The sequence below is a fragment of the Haemaphysalis longicornis genome, unplaced genomic scaffold (assembly GCF_048455015.1).
Source record: "Haemaphysalis longicornis isolate Haplotype H1 unplaced genomic scaffold, Haemaphysalis longicornis Haplotype H1 scaffold_1, whole genome shotgun sequence".
Lineage (NCBI taxonomy): Eukaryota > Metazoa > Arthropoda > Arachnida > Ixodida > Ixodidae > Haemaphysalis > Haemaphysalis longicornis.
Window position 1 is genome coordinate 413,516,680 of NW_027526203.1, and position 23,254 is coordinate 413,539,933.

Genomic DNA, 23,254 nt, shown 5'->3' on the forward strand with positions numbered 1-23,254 from the left:
CATTACGCAGTTCTCTAAATATTTTCATATCTTCAGCGTACAATAAAAAGAATTTTGAATGGCAGAAGCAACATTGTTGATGAAAAGGGAAAAAAGAAGGGGACCCAGAACAGAACCTTGGGGCACACCACTGGTTGCTTTGTACCTAAATGATGTTTGACCGTGCTTACGCGACACAAAGTTCCATCTCGTGCTTCGCGCGTCAAATTTCCTTTTCGGTTTGTAATGGTATAATCTGCTATAAGATTCCGCAATGTAGCGGACGGAACGATGGCCGGGGGGCCAGGCGGTACGATGACATACTGATTGTGATGCACACAACCGGTATAGCTATCGCAAAATGAACTTCAGTGGTCAGAGCAATAATGCAACGACTGAGGCGTTAACTAAAGCTTACTTTTAACAAAATTGTGGCTTACCCGTTCAATAAGGGGACAGCTAACGATTTATTTTAGGTTACCAAATAATCTAAATCAATAATAGTATTTACGTGGGTTTTGTGGGGTTGTTACACAAATATAAAAAATGTGTTCCATTAGTATTAAGTGCTGGTATCTGAATGCGCCAGCACGCAGGCCTAACTTTAAGGCTTTAGTGTTAGCGTGGTGGGAAATTCCACAGGGACGATTGCGGTTTTAACAAAAATGGAATGTGCAGAAAATATATCCCACCGTCACATCTCGTGCTAATGGCTTTATCAATAGTCGCTTTAGGACAACATTAAATCTGGGCGAGAAAGTAGCTGGTAAATCACCTCTACTTCATCTGTTTTTCTATTATCTCGCGCAATTGTTTAAAGTTTGCTTTGGAATTGCACCACTGCCATTGGGAAACAGCAGCAATGTGAATTTTTGTTTCTATTTTGATTTGACTGTCATTGTAAACTGCGAATTTTGTTTCTCACTTCACTGATTATTCAACTCGTATAACTGTTTCGTTCGCGAACCGGTATTTTTGTTTCGACACTTATATATATATATATATATATATATATATATATATATATATATATATATATATATATATATATATATATATATATATATATATATATATATATATATATTCGATAAATACGTTTCGATTGTTGTTCGAAACGTATTTATCGCATTTCACATGATTGCACCTTTCTTTTTCGGGGCACATTCATCTTTTGTCCATAAAACTAAAATCTATTATTCGCTCCAGCTTTTACTTTTTGTTTGTAAAACTTCTATAACGCGTCCAATTTCTTTATTCCCTACAAGCTCTACTTTATCTGCACCTTCCCTTCGTGTGACCTCAATTTTTGAGCGCCTGCATTCGCGCTAGACGCCTGTATATGCTACTCTAGAGCCATTTTATTTTTCTCGAGGCGTTTTAATCTTTCTTTGACGACTTCATTTTGCATGCAACCAGTTTTTTTTATCGTCTCATGACGAGGTCTCTATATTTATTCTTTGGTGTTCTTGGCGATGTCCGCTTTCCGTCTATGGCTTAATTTGTGCATTCAACTGACGTCGCCTCCCGCCTTTTTTGTATTCTCTATCCGCTCCAGACGCCTGTTTGCGCTCTTGTACCGCCACTTGTATTTCCTTGTTGCGCAAGCTTGGCGTTTTCTTTATCCCTCGCCAGCGGTTTTATGGGCCTCGTGCGCTGGTATAGTGGCGCGCCACCGATTGATTGATTGATTGATTGATTGATTGATTGATTGATTGATTGATTGATTGATTGATTGATTGATTGATTGATTGATTGATTGCGGGGTTTAACGCGCCGACGCTTCACAAGCGATGATGCGCGCCGTAGTGGAGGGCTCCGGACTAAGTTTGACCACCTGGAGATCTTTAACGTGCGCGGAAATATCGAACATAAGGGCGCTTTTGCTTTCGCCTCCATGAGAAAAGCTAAGATTGATTGATAATTGTATCCTTTTGCAACGGGGTGATGACGGCTCATCTATTGACTGATGACTGATGTACTGTGTTCAGCGCCGTCTTGCGGACAACGAAGAAATAATCTGTTCCGCGAGCAACCAACGCCCTGTAGCATGCATCGCATTTGGCGCAGTACGAATAGCAGCACGAGAAAGAACGAATGGCCGCTATTCAGTTGCAATGCGATACAAACAACCAAACTGTACTTAAAAAAAATGGAACGACTTCTCAAGGGCGACAGGAAAGCTATTCATCTAAACAAAACCAGTTGTATACAAGCGCGGCACTGTTTCCGCGCGGTATGAACGCGCTGTCGATTCCCACCGGCTTTAACCTTTGGCTTCAACTGAACACGTACCAGCGGTGCCACCCAAATAAAATGTAAAAATAAAAAGATAAAAACCCGCGAGTCCACTTACGAGAAGCAATGATGTGTGTGTGTGAGAGAAGGCGCGATCGCTTCACCAATAGAGAAGCTCCTGTTTTGTGGGGCCCGGGCCTCCGCGAGACCTAAACATGACGGCGAGGAGGCGTCCCAACGGCGCCGGCAACGCTTTCATGGCTTTGATTTGTTCAGCTTTCGATTCCGGCCAGGGCATATGTGCCCTTATACCAGTTATAGCTGGTTATACCAGTCATAGCAGTTGGCGGACAGCTTAGTGAACAGAAGACCGGTGACGCGACTTACACGGTGCTTGTAGAGCGGATTCCTCCTGTGCAAACTCCACTGTACCTTCTCGGTTCCAGGAAGTGATTTGATGTCCGTTGTGTGTGTGGAATCGCGGCGAAACTTTTGTGTGTATATTGCGACACCGGTGACGCCCAGGATATACGGCCTCTAGAGTCTGAAGACTCAGGTTTGTAGAGGAAGGTATTTGAAAATCCAATTGCGCAGCAAAACTCTACCGGAAACTGCTGAAACTACGATAAGTGTTTGTTGGATGGGCTCAAAAAATTGTCGCTTGATGCCTTCATTTAAAATTAGTACATAGGTTCACAGATGCGCGTGAGCCTTCACAAAGGCCCTTATACGTTTATTTAACTTGTTGACCCTTGCATCACTCAACATAGCCACGGACATGGTAGAGCGCACAACGGGAGCTATGATTTTCCACGAATGGTTCCTCTCGCATTCGTAGTGCCGATGAAAAAAAAAGGACCATTTGGAATAATGGAGATCGTTTGAAAGCTGGTCGAGTTGTGCGTAATGTTCGTGTAATTACTACATGCCGCCAGCGTACGTCGTTGGGATCGTGCAGTTATCTGTGTAGCAAAACTGTTTTGCGCAACAAACGTCACTTGAATTCGTTCCCTTGGACCTATTAGGGTAAAACAAAACTACATACTGTACATATGTTCCAGATATTTGAGAGTCATTTCAATAAAGCTGTAGATGCGAGTCTTCGGATTGTAGCTGGTGTGTGTCCATCTGTTTTCGTGTAATTTTCTGATGGATATAATCACGCATACTCACACCAGAAAACTATTTGGGGCGCTACGAAAATAAACACTCGTTCCATTTTGTTGGATACACGGCGGAATTTTTTCGCAGCGGTCGCATGCACACCAAGTAGGGTGCAGATACGCAAATTCACATATGGTCCTGTTCTTTTTGTTTATTTCTTCTCAAGTACTATGTGCTTTGTGTACGTCGGCGTCGCAAGCAGCTGATCCATGTGCTGCGGTCGGCGCGTTATTAACGAAGTGACGGTATAGAAACATTTTCAGGTATATTCCGGTGGGTTTAAATGAGCAGACATTTATACCGGTTATTGCTGAGCACGAGGTCACAGGTTCGATTCCCGGCCGTGGCGGCCGCTTTTCTGATGGAGGCGAAAAGCAAAAATGCCCGTGTGTACGATATTTCGGCACACGTTAAAGATCCCCAGATGGTCAAAATTAATCCGGAGCCCTCCGCTACGGCGCGCCTCATCGCCTGCGTTGCGTCGGCGCGGAACCCTACAATCGATTTGAGTTTTTGAGGACAGTACAGTGGACAAGTCCCGTTTTTTTTTTACAGATACAAATAACAAAAGACATGTCAGGAAAAACTGTTAAGGTGCGCACTTAATCCCTTGGCAAGAAATTGCAGCCCTCGAGCTTGTCTTGGAAGCAGAAACAGTAATAAAGCAGATGACACGTGCAGAGAGGCAGGCCAGTACCTCACACTGTCCCATTTGCCCAGCGATCATCTTTTCTACTTGCTCTGCAGTTATGTCTCTTTCAGATCTGCTTTTTTTCGAAGGTGCACTTGTACTGACAGCCCAACTCATTACATTACTTCTACTGCTGCTCGTTACGGCGGGGAGTACTGCAGTGGACGAATTAAAGAGCGTCTACCCAGAAGTATGAATGCAGTAGGCTTAGCCCGACATAGGCTTAGCCCGACTGCATGCATGCTCTCCGTTTTCGAAACGTCTTCAGATCCTTCTCACAGTTTTCTGCAAATCTATATAAGAAATGTGTTCCGAATGTTTGTGACAGCAAAATCATGTAACTGTACTCGGATGAAGGCAAGTCCCGTTGCCGCTACGTAAGTAAACGTGCTTTGTTATTGTTCTTGCTGTGTATCCGACCGACTCTTTACTTATAATATGTATATATATATATTGGCCTCGAGGACATACCGTGGCGCCACCTACGAGTGACGTCACTTGTAGGACGCCGAATCGCGTTGTCGTCTGCTACAACACATTTCCCGTGCGCATGCGGAAGCGTGTTTTTTTGTTGTGGCCACCGTCTCACCCGCTCCTTGTGGATTTGATGCAAATTACCAAAAAAGTTGTCTGTAAAGCAAATAATTCGGGCAAGCAATCAGCGTCTCGCTTGTTCCCGGTGACACCGCCGCGTTTAGGTAGTTGCTACCATCGCGACCCACAGCTCTTACATACGCAGCCAGCTAACGCCAAGGACGATGCAACTGATGCCGAGAAAAGTACACTGTAAATTCATTATGAAATACTTGTGACGGGACATGCGTGTGCAAGCAAACACCTTGTAACAGCGACGGAAACGTGTCTCTCACTTATGATCTCACCGCGCGAACTGCTCGTATTGCCTGGTAAATGAATGACGCAAGAACGGTGATCAGATTGCTTCGCCGCACATGCTTAAAAGTATTGTTATGGTCTGCAGTTCGGCCTAATCAGTGCCTATTTCCCCTACGATAGTCATGCCCGGATTTGATTAACGATCACTGCCGTAGCCTGTACTCTGCACGGCTGATGTTTACTTTTCGCGACTTGTCCGCAATGTATGAACGGTATGAACGCGAGTTTTTAACGCCTTCGAGTGGGTTCGGACAAGGCTATATTTAGTTTTCATTAGGTGCTCGGCGTGGTAATTTATAATTGCAGCGTGTTTTGTATGTTTACAGTAAGCCGGCATTTCTCAAGCATCAATTTCGAAACTCACGACTTCTCACAGAAGGCGAGGCTGCGTACGAGGCGAAACACGTCGTAATGATTTCGGGTAATGGGGTATTTAGAATAGGAGAACCGAGCGTTGGGGGCCCCCAAGAAGCTAGAGGAACCCAAACGCAGCACGCACGTGCGCGACGGGAGGGCCTTCGCCAACAGCTCGCAGCCGGCTTCGGATGCACGTAATCGGATGTTGGGAACTTTAGGCTTGGCGTCGCAGCAGATATTTCATCGCCGTTAGAGTTACGAGTGACAGTCCGTAACAGAACGTTTCACCGTGCTGGGAACTCTGTAAGCGCGGTGATTTCCGTTGAAGCGATCGACGATCAAGATCACGCACGGCCTCGGCCGATTCTTGCGCGCAAGCATAGCCATCCTTCGGCCGCTCGCCGCACCGTGCGTGAACGGGCCGGCGGTGCCGGGACCGATCTCCGCGGCCGGTCGGCGTAAATCGCGGCAGATGTTTGAGCATCGCTTTGAAAACCACAGCTGATGACACTACCTATCAGAATTTTTCATTACACTAACATCCAGTTTCACCAATCTGGAACTTCTTTTCCACGACTTGTGTGATTTTAAAAAGCGGCGACAAGTTGTTGCTGCCGCGACCTGCGTCGGTTCGAGCCGCACCGTCGGCTGTGCGGACAGGCACGGCGGGTGCGTGTGCTTCTGCGAGCAGTCAACGCTTCACGATTTCCTGCTTTATACATTTCTTGCAAACAAGGGAAATCTAGAAACTTCACTCGGCGATCGTCGTAGTCCACATTGTTGATCGGGGAAAAAAGCCGCTGCTTACGCTTCGGTCGCATACGTACTGCACCACCACGCTCATGGTGTTTGCGGATAATCTATCCACAGTTGATACGGTTATACAGTCACCATTAGGTCGAACTGCGCTTGAGGCACTGAGAATTGACTTCAAACGAAGGAAATTAACACGAAAATACTTTTAGAACGCGCTTCCTAAGCGAAGCGTCATGCCCTGCAAGCCAACTACGCAGCAAGATAGGAACGGTGATCCTACAAGTGACGTCAAAACGATCGCAGCGCCGGCCTCTCCAGTGGTGGGCCTCGCGGCCAATATATATACATATATATATATATATATATATATATATATATATATATATATATATATATATCAGGGTGTCGAACCGGAACCGAACTGAACCGAAAACCGGAACCGAACCGGTATTTTTTCCGGAACTGAACCCGAACCCGAACCGTTATTTTTTGAGCACGCTGAACCCGAACCGGAACTGAACCGGAAAAAGAAATAACGGTTACCGGTTCATGCCGAAACGGTTCGACCCTCTATTGTTGATATTGCACAGTCAATGCAATTCAGGCCTTTTTTTCTTTCCCGTACCATCAACTTTGTACTTGCTCCCGCACTTTCCCCTCCAGACAATTGAACACTATCACGCTCTATGTAACAACAGGGGAAATGAATGAGCACCAATGTAGCATTGGTCTGTTGCTGCTGGAGGCGCGAGCGTAGTGCAAGCTGACCAAACGAAATGTCATTCTCGGCAGCTTGCAGGTGATATAAAACGACTTTGCCCTTCCCTAGCTGCGACTTCATTGGAGAAATCAGGCTGCAGGAGTGTTCCCTGCGCAACAGCGAAAGCTCACACCCGATGTGTGCAAACTTTTTGCATTTCATAATTTGTTTAAAAGGTCCGACACCTGCAAATTATTAATACTTGACAAGTGTGACCGCAGGAGCTGCTCAGTGGCTAAGTTGTTTGCTAAGCCGTTTGCCCAACTCGCTACATTGCTTCTACTGCTACTCGTTCCGGAGGGGAATACTGGTGGGGACGAATTAAAGAGCGTCTACCCAAAAAGTCCCATCTCATGCTCCACGTGTCAAATTTCCCTTTCATTTTGTAACCGCATTATCTGTTATAAGATTCCGCAATGTAGCACACGGAACGATGGTAGGGGTTCAGGCGGTACGATGACATACTGATTGTAATGCACACTTTCGGTATCGCAAAAGGAATTGCAGTGGTCAGAGCAATAATGCAGTGACTGAGCGTAACTAAAGCTTACTTTTAACAAAAGTGTGGCTAACACATTCGATAAGGTGACAGCTAACAAATTATTCAGGGTTACCAAATAATCTAATTCATTGGTAGTATTTATGTGCCTGTTGTAGAATTTTTCTGTTTTGTTACAAATATAAAAAATGTGCGCCATTGTTATTAAGCGCTGGTATTTGAACACGCCAGTACGCAGGACTAAATTTAAGGCCTCAAGGTTAGCGTGATGGGCGATTGCATAGCGACAATTGCGATTTCAACAAAAAAGGAAAGGACAGAAAATATATCCCACCATCATATCTCTTGGCGTTGGCTTTATGAATAGTTGCTAGGACAACAGAAAGGCTGAGCGATAAAGAAGGTGGTAAATCGTCGCCACTTCATGTGTTTTTCTAATATCTCCTAATTGTTTAAAGTTTCCTTTGCAATTGCGCCACTGCCCTTGGGGAGCAGCACCATTTTGAATGTTAGTTTGTGTTTTCATTTGTCGGTCGTTTTAAACTAGTAAATGTTTTTTTTCTAATTTTAGTGATAATTCAACTCATCGAACCGGTTCGCGAACCGGTATTTTTTTCGGTTCGACACCCTGATATATATATATATATATATATATATATATATATATATATATATATATATATATATATATATATATATATATTTATACATATATATATGTATATATATATATATATATATATATATATATATATATATATATATATATATATATATATATATATATATATATATATATATATATATATATATATAGCGAATTAGAAAATGGGAAATGAGGGGCTCCATGACATAAGACAGAAAATAAGGGTTGGCAGTCAAGAAAACCTCGGAAAGCAAAGGGGAGGTTGTGGTGGGTCATAGAAAGAGATGAAGAATTTTTTGAGTCGAAAAGAAAGTGGTGAAAAAATGCCCGCCGGGTGGGATCCGAACCCACGACCTCCAGAATACCGGTCTGGTGCGATAACCACTACGCTACCGGCGGGGCTGTTTCCCCAGCACTTTCTCGGGTATTTATGTTAAGTATTTTTGTTTCCTGCACGTGGGGGTGGTAGCCAGCGCCACTCGGACTACTCGGGGTGAAGGGGACCTTCTTTTTAACCCCCGGGCCGTGACTAGAGTGTCTATGTCGCGAGTGGTCGACCAGCGTTGAACCCTCTTAAGCTCCCTTTGGCACCAAGACTGCCAGAACAGAGGCCCTCGCTAAGCATGTAGCGAATCAGAAAATGGGAAATGAGGGGCTCCGTGAAATAAGACAGAAAATAAGGGTTGGCAGTCAAGAAAACCTCGGAAAGCAAAGGGGTTTATCGCACCAGACCGGTATTCTGGAGGTCGTGGGTTCGGATCCCACCCGGCGGGCATTTTTTCACCACTTTCTTTTCGACTCAAAAAATTCTTCATCTCTTTCTATGACCCACCACAACCTCCCCTTTGCTTTCCGAGGTTTTCTTGACTGCCAACCCTTAATTTCTGTATATATATATATTTATATATATATATATATATATATATATATATATATATATATATATATATATATATATATATATATATATATATATATATGTGTGTGTGTGTGTGTGTGTGTGTGTGTGTGTGTGTGTGTGTGTAGAAACATAACTGACTGAAGAAAGGAAGACCTCTTCCTGAAACGTCAGTAAACTTGGTATGTTTTTAATGTTTTTCTCGGGTGTCTCTGTCTTTACTGACTTTATATACAGGGTGATCAAAATTAAGTCGACAGGTTTTCTTAAAATTAGGCGCTAATATTTACGTGAAGACCCCCTCTACAGTGAGGTTATGTGTCCAGCGGTGCACAGAATTGGGTGGTAGCTATTGATGTCGGTGGCTAATTAGCAAAAATTGAATAATTATCTTTTCAGTGGCTTTAGTAAGCAGGCATGTTTTTATGAAAAAGTTAGACGCAATCGTATTTCTACGCAGTTTCATTTGGCACAATTCATCTAGCGCATCCGTACTCCGAGATATCGAACTACGAAGTTTAATTGCCGTTCGCTTGATTGCGCATGCTAGACAGTCAAGACCGGCGCAAAGCTCAAGACGCGAAGTCGGCTTTGCCATAAATCGTTGTGCACAGGAAGCCAACTAAACGACATGTGACATGAAAGACATGCGACTTGACCCAACAATTTGTTCGTCGCCATGTCGGGCGGCGACCACATTTTTCGAGAAAAATCGTGTGCTGCAGCATCGTAGTTCGTCTACTTTGCTCCACTAACTGCAATCATTTGCCTATGAGGGGCGTAGTGGTGAAGCATGCGGACCCGCCGGTGCTTTACCTGTATTGAAAGATTGAAAATGTGCGGACATTTTGAGGGACGAAAACTTAAAATTTTGTTTTTGGGCTGGCGCTAAGACTGCCTGCTACGTTTAGCACCTGTGTTTCTCCGGGATAGATGCTCCAATAATCAAGACGGAGTTGAATACACACGTGAGGCTCTCTGATCCAGTGTACACCGCACGTGAATGCGCGCGCGGGCCATGTGTGCCTTTTCTTGGGTAGAAAACCTACCACTGAAAAAGTAAATAAATGCTAAGATAAATGGTCCTGTACCTATTCGGATTTGAACTGCGAGGAGACATATACTTACACGGCAGCGGTTTAGAGCCCAAGTAGACGTGCGGTTGCTTGAAGCGAACTTCCATTACTTGGGTTTGCGCCGTAATTAGGCATTTGAGTAGTGTTGTTCTTTGCTTCCATTACAGCGAGAAAAAAATCTTTGGGGCGAAGAGTGAAAATCACAATAGGATTAAATATATCTGCGTAATCACGGTTCTCAGGCTCAGTTGCTCTAGCATGGCGTACGACGACTGGGGAGCGTTGTATCGTGTTTGCGATTGATTTCAGGCGAGAAAGAATGTGCCGGTACGCGTGGTGCCATGCTGTTGGCGACCCCCTCCCGTGCCCTCGTGTGCACGCCCACGCCCGGTCCGGGAACTGTTATGGCGATGTACACGAAGCTGTTGCTGCTGCACAGTTTGAAAAAAAGTCACCGAGCCGACAGTGAACCTCAGAGGAACCTTGAATTAGCGCACAGCTTATGACAACCTCGCGTGGGACTCAGGGAGAGAAAAAAAGGAAAACGGCAACGAGAGCACGAATCCGGCGGCATGTTTCGCTCCGAGCGGCGTGGGACACGAATTCGGTGCTCTTGCGACATTCGGCGAATTGTTTCCGGAAGCTGGCACATTAATGCACGCGCGCAGTGCCGAGGTTTCTTCTCCGGCGTCGGCGTGCCCCAAGGTGCGTGTCAGTGGGAGTGAAGCCGGACATTCGGTGTCGTGGGCCACAAAGGCGCCGAGGCGCACCGCGTGCGGCAAGGGGAAGCACAAAGTGGGGCTTTTCTCGGGGCGTCCTCTCGCAAGCGCCGTTCAACCTGGTTGGCTGGCCGCGAGGGCACTGGCCTACTTTGGACGACGAGGGGGCCTCTGCGCGGTCGGCTGCTCGCTCCACTCGCTACAGGCGCCCCACAGCACGCAACAGCACCGCCGCCATGGACAAGGCCCAGGAAGCCGCCGCCGCCGCCGCTGGCATGGACTACCCCGCCAGCGAGCTGAGCTCTCTGGGCAGGGACCTCCTGCCGCCCCCGGTGAGCAGCCTTCCCGACCAGCGGGCGAGCCCAATCGCCTGACTGGCTGTTTTGCGTGGCTTTGCCCGAATGCGCTCTAGTGCCTATGTTTTGACGAGGAAGCTGTCGGGGTCTCCATTGGACAGAGCCTTCCGAAATAGATGCCCTATAGATAGCGCCGTCGGCGGCTTCCTCATCGCCACGACGACACTTTGTAATTTCTTGTTCGACGCTATAGAGCGGAGGGCAGCAGGCGGGCTGCTCAAATGTCACCAGCAACTGCAGCAGCAGTACAGCTTTCCAAGCACTCTGTGCATCGCTTCGAAAGCTGTACGCTCTGTGTAGGCGCCATAGCAGGACGAAGCCTCACTGGCCGTTCTTCGTCTACGTCTGCCATGCCCTCCAGAAAACAGCAGCTCCGTACAAACTCCCCAGGACCGCGCACGTCCGGGAGCTGTCAGGCATTGGCGGCCAGGTTATTCGTACATCACGCTGGAACTCATAAGACAACGCCCTAATGACGTTGCATTTGTTGTACATGCCACGGAAGGACATGCAAGAGCTGCAGAAAGTTAACCCGTTTTATTGTTAACGAATGGTTCAAGCGGTGTTTTCTAAAGTAAAACGAACTGATCCTTTTCTTTAACCCCGACCAAGATTAAGGCGTAATGTGTTCACGGCGTAATGATTCTGCTCTATTTCCTTTGCGTCCATGAAGCTCCAAGGCTAACAAAGATGCACCAAAATGTTCTAAGGTGAGCTGAATTCTGACCTGGCGGGCACCGTGAACAGGGCAAATTGGGTTTGCTTAACACACGCATTTTGAGATCACTGGGGAAACGAAAGAAAAACTCCGACCCCGAAAGGTTCGCAAAACTTACGTTCCAGCTTCGCATACGCACGAGTAGTGATCACCTTGTAGGTTTTACGAGCTCATTGTGGCGGATCCTTACCTTTCGTTTCGTCGTTGCTTCAAAGGCTGGGTACCGCCCAACTCTAACTTAAGCTTCATCTTGTGCTACTGAACCGAACTATATGGACTCCATTTCCATAGTTACGAAGGCGTGCAAATTATTTACTTTGAGAAAACGGTTCGTCGATCAAGTACTATCGCCTCACCCGCATGCCGTGACATGTGCGGCTACAGCTCCGTAACAACGTATCAGTTTTAAGTTGTTTTACAAAACTTCGACATACGTATAACAAGCACGCGTACCCTTTCCTATATTGACACGTATACCCTCTGGGGCTTTTCGCCGTGCACCCACAATGCCGCTTCGGGCATTTTAGTAGAACGTTTTTTTTTTTTTTTACACGAAAAAGCAGAACTCGGCTACAGCGTGCACTGGGCAGCTACAGCGATGTCCCAGATGCGTTAACGTGTGGTGCCAGAGGTCAGGCAACGACGGACTGGTTCTCGCTAGGCAGCGTTCTAGATTCTGGTGGGCCACTTATAACCTGAAAGGGTACTCAAGCCACGCCACGCGATGCGCCCGATCCGCGGACGTCGCCAGTGGGCAAACTGGGAACGCCTGAAATTCGTTCTCAATGGATAAACTTTCGGTGTGAGTATCACAAGCCGCGGCAGGGTGTAGCGCAGACGGGAACATGCTCTTTGACACTTCCAAGATTAAATTATGTGTTTACGCCACCGTTAGCGTCCCAAAGTTTGAGGGTTGCCCGAGATGCGGCCTTAAAAATGAACAACTTTGTTTGCACGTATAATTGCCTCGGACAGCGGCGACAGTACTGCAGAATTACCCCTAATAGTAAACGCTATGATGCGACGACAGTAATATATATATATATATATATATATACATATATATATATATATATATATATATATATATATATATATATATATATATATATATATATATATATATATATATATATATATATATATATATATATATATATATATATATATATATATATATATCACCCCGGTGCGTGACTGGGGGTTAAAAAGAAGGTCCCCTTCACCCCGAGCAGTCCCAGTGGCACTGGCAACCACCCCCAAGCACAGGAAACAAAATAACTTAACATAAATACCCGAGAAAGTGGAGGGGAAACAGCCCCGCCGGGTTCGGATCCCACCCAGCGGGCATTTTTTCTCCACTTTCTTTCTGTCTTTCCAAATTCTTCATCTGTTTCAATGACCTACAGCATTCTCCCCTTTGCTTTCCGAGGCATTCTTGACTGCTAACCCTTATTTCTGTCTTTATTTCTTAATTCAACGAGCCCCTCATTTACCATTCTGATTCGCTAAATAAATAAATAAATAAATAAATAAATAAATAAATATATAAATATATATAGAAGAGCTAAGTATAAGAGCTTAGCATTATCTCGTCTAAAAACTATGTCACCCAAACCGCAGCACCCCAATTTACCGCAATGGGCACATTATTTATGCCCAATTTTACCTGAAACCACGCTTGAAATGGCATTGAGCTGTGCATTGAAAAAAAAGTGACGTACTATGAGATTTTGAGAGTCGTGAGGTCTAAGATCTGAAAACTTATTACCGTAATTGTATTCATGTCATCGCAAAATAACTAGTAGAGCACTGTTGTTAGATGTGGTATACATATCATATGCCTGAACCTGCCGGCCAAATGTTATCCCTGTGCTACATTCAAACACGAACAAGCCCTCAGTTTCTTTTTTTTTTTTTGCCTAATAACGGCAGACTCCTTGGTGATGTTCGCCTTTAAATCATTTTTTATATTGAGCAACTATTCTATCTCAATTTATTATACTAGTACCCTGCAACCTGTATTTCGTTCGACATTGCTTTCATGTAACAACAATGAATTCAGTTTTGACAAAGCAAATTATGCTTTACCGAGTTAACAGTCTTCAAAATGCTCATGGGCATGCTTCACCACAATGCACCGAAATTACCAATTGCTGCTTCCAAGAGGGGAAAATTTGACAACTTACGAGGCCCGTGATACTAATGGACTCAAAATTGTTATAGGTGCTGTTACATTACGCAATGACAGACGCCACAATTGCATTGTGCGATGTCACACTGCGCGGATAGCGTTTCTCAAGTGAAATCTTACGCTGGGTCTTGTCACATGGGCGTACTTTGCGCGTTTAACCTCAATTTTTGCTTATCGAGACGCGTTCTGACAAAGAAGACCACACGGGGGTTTTGAAGGGTGCACACTCTTAAGAAAGCCCCGTGTAGGTCTGCTTAATTCAGACATATGGTGTATACAGGACGGACCAGCACTGTGATCAACGGTGAAAAAATAAGTTTTGAGGTTCACAATATAAATACATTAAGAAACCTAGGAATAATTTCTCTTTCGGAGGAATGGGTAAGAGCACAGAATGTCATCTACAGTTGTATTCACAGGTGTATTCACAAAGGGTCTTCGCTATAGGTCTTCCCAGTCCGCTCCTAGCGTCAGTGAAGAAACGTCACCATGCCGTTCAACAGAGGCCTGCCATTTTATGCCCACTCATTCGTCAGTTACTCCCGTGAGGAGCCGGACGAACGCCGCTGCCTCTTTTGATCCCGCCCACCGCTCTGCGCCGTACACCGTTAGGGAGCAGCCGCTCATGATGATATACGTCTGGCGATACGTCACGGTGTGCGTGCGTGTGTAAGAACATTTTTTTTTCCTTTATTTTTCTTAGACAGTTATAAGAGGGAGCCTAGGCTATAGGCGGGCATCGCCTGAAGGGGCCCCGGTCCCCTTACAGGTTTCACAGTTTCACACAGAGGATATAGGCTCAAACAGCTGGCTCTCAGCAAAACGAGATAGGAAACATAACAACAGAAATTCAACGTAAAAGAATAAAACACATAACACAGGTTCATGTGTTAAATAAAATGAAGCACAATACTACTACAATATATCCACGTGCATAGATGAAGCGTTTCAGAGGTGTGTCTATCCGTGTAACATAATATAATAACGAACATTAATTAAGCGTACATCGCACAAAAAGTTCATCGGGCGTACAGTGTACAGAAGGGAATAGACATGTATTTCTTTTCTAACAATGGGCTCTGCGAATTTTTTTACACCATGAGTAATATATCATAAATATAACTTGCATAATCAAACATACAATGCGACATTCTTGTAGTTCAAAAAATATTAAAGAAACAATATTTCACAAGAAACATCACTTCACGGTGCTGAGAATGATGTACCATTACGACGCAGACATTTTCTGCGCTCGCTTTCGAACGGTGCAAATGGTCTCAAGAATTTTATTTTCATATCACTGCTATTAAATATTTGCGTAGCTTGATAAGGAACGGTCTGTTTACCGTAATTAGTGGGAATTGTAGGTGGTGGATATAAGGGCTTGCGTATTGGGTATGTGCTAGGTTTCGCGGTTAGTACGTTATGTAGGCGGTTTTTATAAATGTGTTGTGAGAGTTTGAAGTTGATCAGCTTTAAGCATGTTATACTTTATAAAGAGTGGGTCTGTTTTTAAATTTTGTTTGTTTCCCTGGTAGTTCTCACATATGCGAAGCATGTTTTTCTGCAAAATAATCAAGCTTTTGTAGTTATAGGCCGTCGTGGTTCCCCATATTAATATGCCATAACTCAGTCTAGAATAGAAAACAGAATAGTAGAGTGTGTTTTAGCCAGGTGGTTATCAGATGTTGAATTCGGTATATGCTTCCCGTCACTCGTGACAACTCCGCTTTAAGTTTGTTGTCGTGAAACGATCATGAAAGCTCCTAAGAAAACCGAACACCAAGAAATTTTTGTTGAGCCACTTGTTCCAGTAAGTTACCTTCATACGTTAGTTTAATAGGGCTGGTATCTCGTTTACTTGCTGGCTTAAATGTGAGGTACTTTGTCTTTTAACATTAAGGCTTAAGTGATTTGTTTCTAACCACTGCGATAGCTTCATGAGGCACGCGTTGTCTGATTTTTGCATGCATTCTAGTTTTTCCAGTAAGAAATACGTCTATATCGTCGGCGTACATTGTCAATACGGAAGAACCAGGAATTTTTGTAATATCGTTGATGTATAGAGAAATAACAGCGGCCCTAAACTAGAGCCCTGGGGGACGCCATACTGAATCCTCATTTGAATGGATGAGATACCGTTGACAGAAACGCACTCATATCTATTTGTCGAGTAATTTTTCATTACGTTTAGTGATACACCTCATATGCCATACATTTCAAGTTTTTCAATTAGTATGTGGCGCTGCACGGTATCGAACGCTTTTCGTAGATCTAGGCATAGCCCAAGTAAGTAGTTTGTTTTCAATGTTTTCTACAATTTTTCTTTGATGTGAATTAGTCCCATTTCCGTGGATTTACATTTTTGAAAACCATATTGCGCTGGAGTTATTGTTCCCATTTTTTGAAAAAAAGATGAGTCTATCATTAATAATAATTTCAACTACCTTTAAAAATACCGGTAAAACCGATATTGGTCAGTAGTTGTTTATTTCCACCTCCCTCCTCCCTTATAAACGGGGTTAACTATAGCTAATTTTAGGTCGTCGGGAAATTCTCCTGTTTCAAGCATACTGTTTATTAGGTGTGGCAATATCGGGCTGATAATGTGGGAAGTGTATTTCTTTGTGTAATCTTTCTTTGCCCCCAGATGTACGTACAGGATATTCTAAGGTGAAATACTCGTTCTCACGAATGTGTACACTACAGTTGCCGTAAGTGTGATTGATAAGGAGCTTTTGCAGCAAGCACGACTTCGCAGTTGTTTTCAATACTTTTTGTTCCCAAGTATAAATTTCTCCCTGCAGCCTGGCGTATAGCATCGCATTATCAGGTATACGGAATCTGCGCTGGAATATAGAGCGATGCGAAACGTCACGCTGGCATTGAATAATGTGCTATATTGGGCGTTTTCCTTACTGCTTACAGCCTTGAACGATCAAAACATTTTCGCCTGCTTGGCAGTGGTGGGCACAGGGCAGCGGGGTTCTAGGCCGTTGCAGCCCCCTCCAACAACAGGCAATTTTATCCAACAACAGTGCAGCAGAAGTCCCCAGCTTTGGGGTGCCAACTTCGTCAACATGAAATCTTGCGAGGCGGCGATTATAAATAGGTTAACCCTCATTATAACGAAGTCCTCGAGAGAGGAAACTGGCATTGTTATAAGCGTAAGTTCGCTACAAGCGGAGATGTTATGATCTCACTGCATTACAGTGGGTAGCGTGAAACACATAGAATAAAAAAGAATTTGAAGGAAGCGATTTCATTAATACGACGGTTGACTGTATATCTTCGTGCTTTGGGCTTTATGCGGTGACACATTGCGGGTGCGCGTGATTGAGTTCTTTTTCCTTACCTTGAATTTTATGCGGCAAAACTATCGTTAAAATGCACCGAGTTGGCACGCTGGAAAATATTCATTCGCCTGCACATGCAGTCAAACACAATACGCTATTATCACATCGGCATTTTTTTTTTTTTAGTTCGAGGGTTCAAGTTTATTTTCAAAGTTGCATGTTTTATCGTGAAGGACGTATATCATGAAGGACGTAAACCGGTCAGATTGTTCAAAGCAAAAGTCTGCGTAGGCGACGTTAGCGAATTAATACGCCGTAACCTTCATTGCCAGGCACCACCCAAACCTGACGCTCCCGTTAAATTCAAATGCCCAAGGACGCGGATTAGTTTCCCGTCCGCGGCGGCCGCTTTTCTGATGGAGGCGAAAGGCGAATATGCCCGTGTGTTCGAGATTTTGGCGCACGCGTCCCCAGGTGGTTAAAATTAATCCGGAGCCCTCCACGGCGCGCCTCATCGCCTGTGTAGCGTCGGCGCGTTATCCCCCACAATCAATCAATCAACCAAACTCAAATGCTACTGCCTCTAAAGAGGCAGTGGCATGTTTTGTCTATAGGGTTGCACATCACAACGTTTTCGTGCGCACCCCTAAAGACTGCACATTAGGTGCGAGGTGAAAGTTTCTTCACTCCGTTCTTTTCCCACGAAAGGTCATCCCTGTGTGCGTCATACAAACCGAATTTTCAGGATGCTGTTTGGGAACACCGGGTTTAACGAGGCTTACTGGCTTTGCCTTATTATATCATTTCTTCACCTTCAAAACGAGGGACGAGAAAGCGCATGCGCAGTACTTCTTTACTTTAATGCCGGTTGACTTGAAGGGCGGATTTGAGCTCGCCACGAGCCTCCGATGCCGACGCAGCACGCAGATTGTGCTGCAGGCCGTGTGGCGCAGCAGCTCGGCTCGAAGGATCATCAATCATGCCCAACGATCTCGGACAGACCTTTCACGACGCTTCTCATAAACGTGGCGCGGTTCTGTGCGCAAGAACTTCGCAGACAGCATCCAAAACTAAGCCCTGGAGTGCTGAGCAAGAGTCGGCTCCAGATGATTTGCCACCGTGGCGCGCGGTTTTCGCTCGCTGTTTCCATCAGGGCTGTGCTCCCTTGTGTACAACCTGCCGCCCGGGGTGACTGGCCGCGTTTTCCGCACTCGGGAAGCCAGTCAGCCCACCGTGTCGCCGATTCGCGCCGCTCCGTTGTGCAGTGGAATCAGCTGTCGTCATGATTTTCCTGCTGTTCTCCCGGTCTGCTTTTCGAAGGCGTCAGTGTGGATCTGGGACGCGGCCTCATGCCGTCGGACAGCCACAGGGGAATGCATTCGTGCGGTACTGTCGCGTAAGCCACTTCTGGCGTTTGTAATACCTGTGTGGGCGTATGCATGGGATACAAAATATATCGTACTTTCTGCTATATTTTGATTTAACAGAAAATTCCTGTTAAGCATCCAGCAGTGTAAATATTATGTAGTAAACGCCTAACAACACCGTCTTGTGGTTGTTTACAGTAAGCCAAGACGATGGCCACACATACGCACAAATACCCGCTGCGGTGGCTCAGTGGCTACGGCGTTGTGCTGCTGAGCTCAAGGGCGCGGGTTCTGATGGAGGCGAAAGGCGAAAACACCGGTGTATTCGAGATTTCGGCCCACGTTAAAGATCCCCAGGTGGTCAAAATTGCACCGGAGCCCTCCACTACGGCGCGCGCCTCATCGGCTGTGTAGCGCCGGCGCATTAAACCCCACAATCAATCAATTACATACGTACAAAAGATGCCCATTCAGAAAAGCATGAAATGTTCTTACGTTAAAACATTCAGTGCCCTTCCACTCTGTGAAGAAGGATGACCAAACACGTTTGTTCGTAATCTGCTATTTAGAATACTTCCTAGTTAATTACCTGGATGAAACTTGAAAGGACTGGAGTTTTACTCTACCGAAAAAACACAGGACTTTCCGTTTCCCTCCCGCGTCGAAGGCATCCTACTGTATGTGCAACACACCAACCCAAACCGCTCGACCACGGAGGACAGCATCCAGGTGGCATCGGGCCGTGAGGAGTCCCTGTTGAAATCTCCCACCAGCACAACAGGCATGTCACCAGTGAACGCGTTAAAGGAGCCATGAAGAGAAAATACTACTTCGTTTAATTTGAAAGAGCTGGGATTCAGTATCTCACTCAGTTCCATTAGACCCACAAAAGATGTTTTTAACGAAAAAAAAAAGCAAGAAGTACGGTATTTAAAAACTTTCAAATTTTGCGCCACAGTGACGTGTTATGAGCAATAATGACGTCATATGGGCCAATAATAAAATATAATTTTCAGTGCGTTAACTGCACGTTAGCATTCAAGTGATGCGGTCAAATGGAACTAGAGGCCCCATTACAGACGTCCAGTCATGTGTCGTCGCGACAGGTCAGTTAGGCGGCCGCCAATCGCACAAACAAGGTTCCGTGACGTCACTGCTTCACACGTTTTCTTTATTATCTCCGTTATTTGTTCGAAGATTGCGATGATATTGGTATCATTGTTATCGGGACTAAGCAGTCTTTCTAATAAACCCAACTTGTATTTTGTCTTCATGGCTCCTTTAAGCATGACTGCACCTGCACGCCCCTGCCCTTAACCCCCTTTCCCCCCACCCGTGCACGGCTGAAGAAGCGACTGGCGATAGACGCGTGCTAAGACGGGAAAAACAACCTCCAAAACGTCGCTGTGAAAGCCCTTCAAGGCACTCGTGTCTGGAAGGGAAAAACAGCGTCCAAAACGCCACTCCAGGGCCCCTACAAGAAGGAAGCACAAAACGCTAGGGATTAAGTTTGAAAAACTTACGTTCTTCGCCGATTTATTTACGCATGCTATATACCTGAAAACCGAGGCATATACAGCTTCGCTGTAAGAAGGCCCGAATGTGTCTACGGATACTTAAGACACTGCATCAATCAGATTAAGCACCACCGGTGGGCCTGGTCTCGCGTCCTCTTTTTCTATGCATTTCCTTCCATTCCACCGCAGCTCACTTGTATACAGAGTTATAATTTTCCACATGGCAATCGAATGAAGGGGGCACTGCTGACAAAGGAGCGAATTCGACCCAGAAACGTGATGTGCGCGGAGATGCTACGAAATGGCTGCTGCATGGCGTACTGCAGTTCGCATTGTTACAGCACCGATGGACTTCTCTCGCAGCGATTTGTCATTCGGGTACTTCGGTTTTGGCGAAACAGAACTAGAGGGTTTGGTCACCATACTTTTCTCACTCAAAAAAGCGAATATACGTTAAAAATCACGCTGAATTCTGCCGGGGAATGGAGGCCAAGTTCTTGTACAGTAAATATATTGTATAGCACATCGCAAACAGGCTTCTTTTAGCAATAAACACAAAGAATATTCGGCTCGTCCTCGTTTGTCCTTTCGTCGTCCTTGTTTGTTTAGTATAACAAGAATATTAATCATAAATAAGAGAGTTTCAGCACTCCGTATGCTCTGTCTTTTCCGTTGTTACCGTGTTGACCGGGACTCTTCTGGGCACTTGCGCATTAGCTCCGCGGCCGGCCCACGCTGCGCCCGCGCATTCGTTACGGTGGGGTGCGCCCTCCTCGCCGTGCCTGAGCGCGCAGGCGCAGTCGGGTCCCGTCAACACGGTAACTGCGGAAAAGGCGGAGCGTACGGAGTGCTAAAACCCTCTAATGCCGCTACACTACTGAAAATGTCCAACGCTTCTGGACACGGATGTAGAGGCTGAAGCCACCGGTATCATCTTACACAAACACCCCTGGATATGTGATCGTTCTTTGTCACCAGTGCTGATATATAAACATTATTATTGCGCAAACACGATCTGTGCGCGTGCTCTGAAGGCTGTACGGTTGCATACCCACGGAGTGGCACATCCCCGCAGAGGTGTATTAAACAACGCGTTATGAAACTACTAATTAACTGTATAATTTTAGACAGCGACCGAGTACAATCAATCAATCAATCAATCAATCAATCAATCAATCAATCAATCAATCAATCAATCAATCAATCAATCAATCAATCGATCAATCAATCAATTTAATCAGTCAACGGGTTCAGTCAATCAGTGCGAGATAAATAGGACTGTCGACCACAAGAAATATGTGCTTGCACTCGTAATCCTGCATGCATGCTCTGAAGCACACTCAAAGCGTTACATATACCCACAGAGTAGCACATAGCCGCGGATGTTGGGTGTGATGCGCACATGTTAAATAGAACCAGCAAGATCATTTGGCACTTGCTTAATGACGCTAGTGAACCAAATGAAGACTGTTTGCATACCTAGAACGTATCGGCATCAGATCTTCCTACATTTTTTTTATTACGTGTTGTAGATGAGTCGCAAGCCGCACTAGTCGAGCCCATTTGCATACGGAACTTCCAGAAACTGTGGCTGAAACACTGCGAAGTTTTTCGTGCTGGGGCTTTTTGCTGTTGACATAGCGGCAAACCACCTGCCGAGAAACACCGTTTTATCGACAATAAACTGACGGCGAAAGGACCACCGAAGAGTTTTAAGGAAGCTTTTGCATCTCAGGGAAAATTACGTTATAGCAGTTACGAACAAAATAAGCACTGTGAGACAAAAAAATTATCACGAGCACACTGAGCGCCATGTATTCGTGGGTGCTTCTTTCGTACAATCGCGAATGCTTGTTTTGCTTGTTACTCGCTATCGCAGTTTTCGGTATAACATGAAAGCCGGAAAGTCTAAATAAAATTAATCTATTCAGCTTGCGATGTTGTTATCACTTTTCAATCGCACAAGCAACTGTAGTACCCGTTCAATACGTCGCGATTCTTCTATACGAATGAAGTGTTCGAGCGTGCACTTTTCGGCCGATTGAGTATGGAGAGACTTTTCAATAATGTTTTGCCCGTTATTTTGCCGCAGCTTGGAAAACAGTGAAAGCGGCGCAGGACATGACCTCGCCCGCATGTGCACGTGCGCGCTCCCAAACGTGCGCCGTTTCCGGCCACTTGTATGCCGTTAGTGTGGAGCGAAGGGGGCGCGCTCGTGCCCTTACACAAATACATCACTGCTGAAACCACCGATTCGTTCGATCAAAACTCCCTGCTGTGAGTGCACATACCGTGGCGACATGGAATTCAGCGTCGCGGCAAACCTTTGTTTGCGAAACATCGCCGGGTCTCAACCGCCATAGAACAACACGGTTGTGGAGGGCTGCAGATTTTTTTTACTACATGGGACCCTTGAACGAGTACCAGGCGTCGAGTAGAGTGCACTATAGCATTTTCGGGCGTTCAGGCAAGACCGGGCTGGTGTTCAGGGAAGACCGCGACCTCAGGCAATACAGTACCTGGGTTCGATGCCCGGTTGTGGCAGCTACAGTACAGCTTAAATGCGACAACCACTGCGCACAACACTTTTTGTGAACTTCGGAGAACCGCGGCCAGTCTTAATTCATCCGGGGACTTTCATTACGTTACCTAAAATCGCGCATTTGAAAGGGCGCATGAGTACGCACGAAGTACCCCGCGTATATATCGAACCGACTTGTAGCGATCCCATCACATGCCTGGGAGTCGAGCAAAATTGTTTTTGTCGGGTACGTGCAATTCAACCTGTATTCACAGAAACGATTGACGAAGATCCTTAACTTAGATCCACAGTTACAAGCACGTATAGCGCTTGTTTGCTGATCAAGCAGCCGGTGTAACACAGTTAACGGTGTGCGGAGAAGCTAAATTCGTGAGTCGAATAAAATTACTGAGTTTCCTGTGTGGGGAATTTCCCCTCCGCCGTCTGCATGCAGCTTTATGACCTGTATCCTGATTCTTACACGATGCTTATGTTTCTATCTAGTGCTCTCAACTTCATTCTTTCGCTCAGTTTTCTGAGGTCCCCCTCAATGGCGTCCTGGAAATCTTCTCGCCCGCCCTCTTGTTCTCGCTCCCCGGACTTGCAGT

At 45.4% G+C, this 23,254-nt stretch overlaps 1 protein-coding gene across 2 annotated transcripts in view; it reads left to right on the top strand.

Annotated features, from left to right (window-relative positions):
• The first annotated feature begins 10,597 nt into the window (after positions 1 to 10,597).
• Positions 10,598 to 23,254, top strand: part of Msr-110 (DUF3736 domain-containing protein Msr-110) — a 79,923-nt gene continuing 67,266 nt past the window's right edge. The window contains exon 1 of one of the 2 annotated variants that reach the window (XM_077687051.1): positions 10,598 to 11,009. In XM_077687051.1, coding sequence (XP_077543177.1) covers positions 10,613 to 11,009 — 397 coding nt within the window. In that variant the 5' untranslated portion in view covers positions 10,598 to 10,612. The remainder of the gene's footprint in view (positions 11,010 to 23,254) is intronic. The other variant, XM_077687052.1, reaches the window with a different exon arrangement.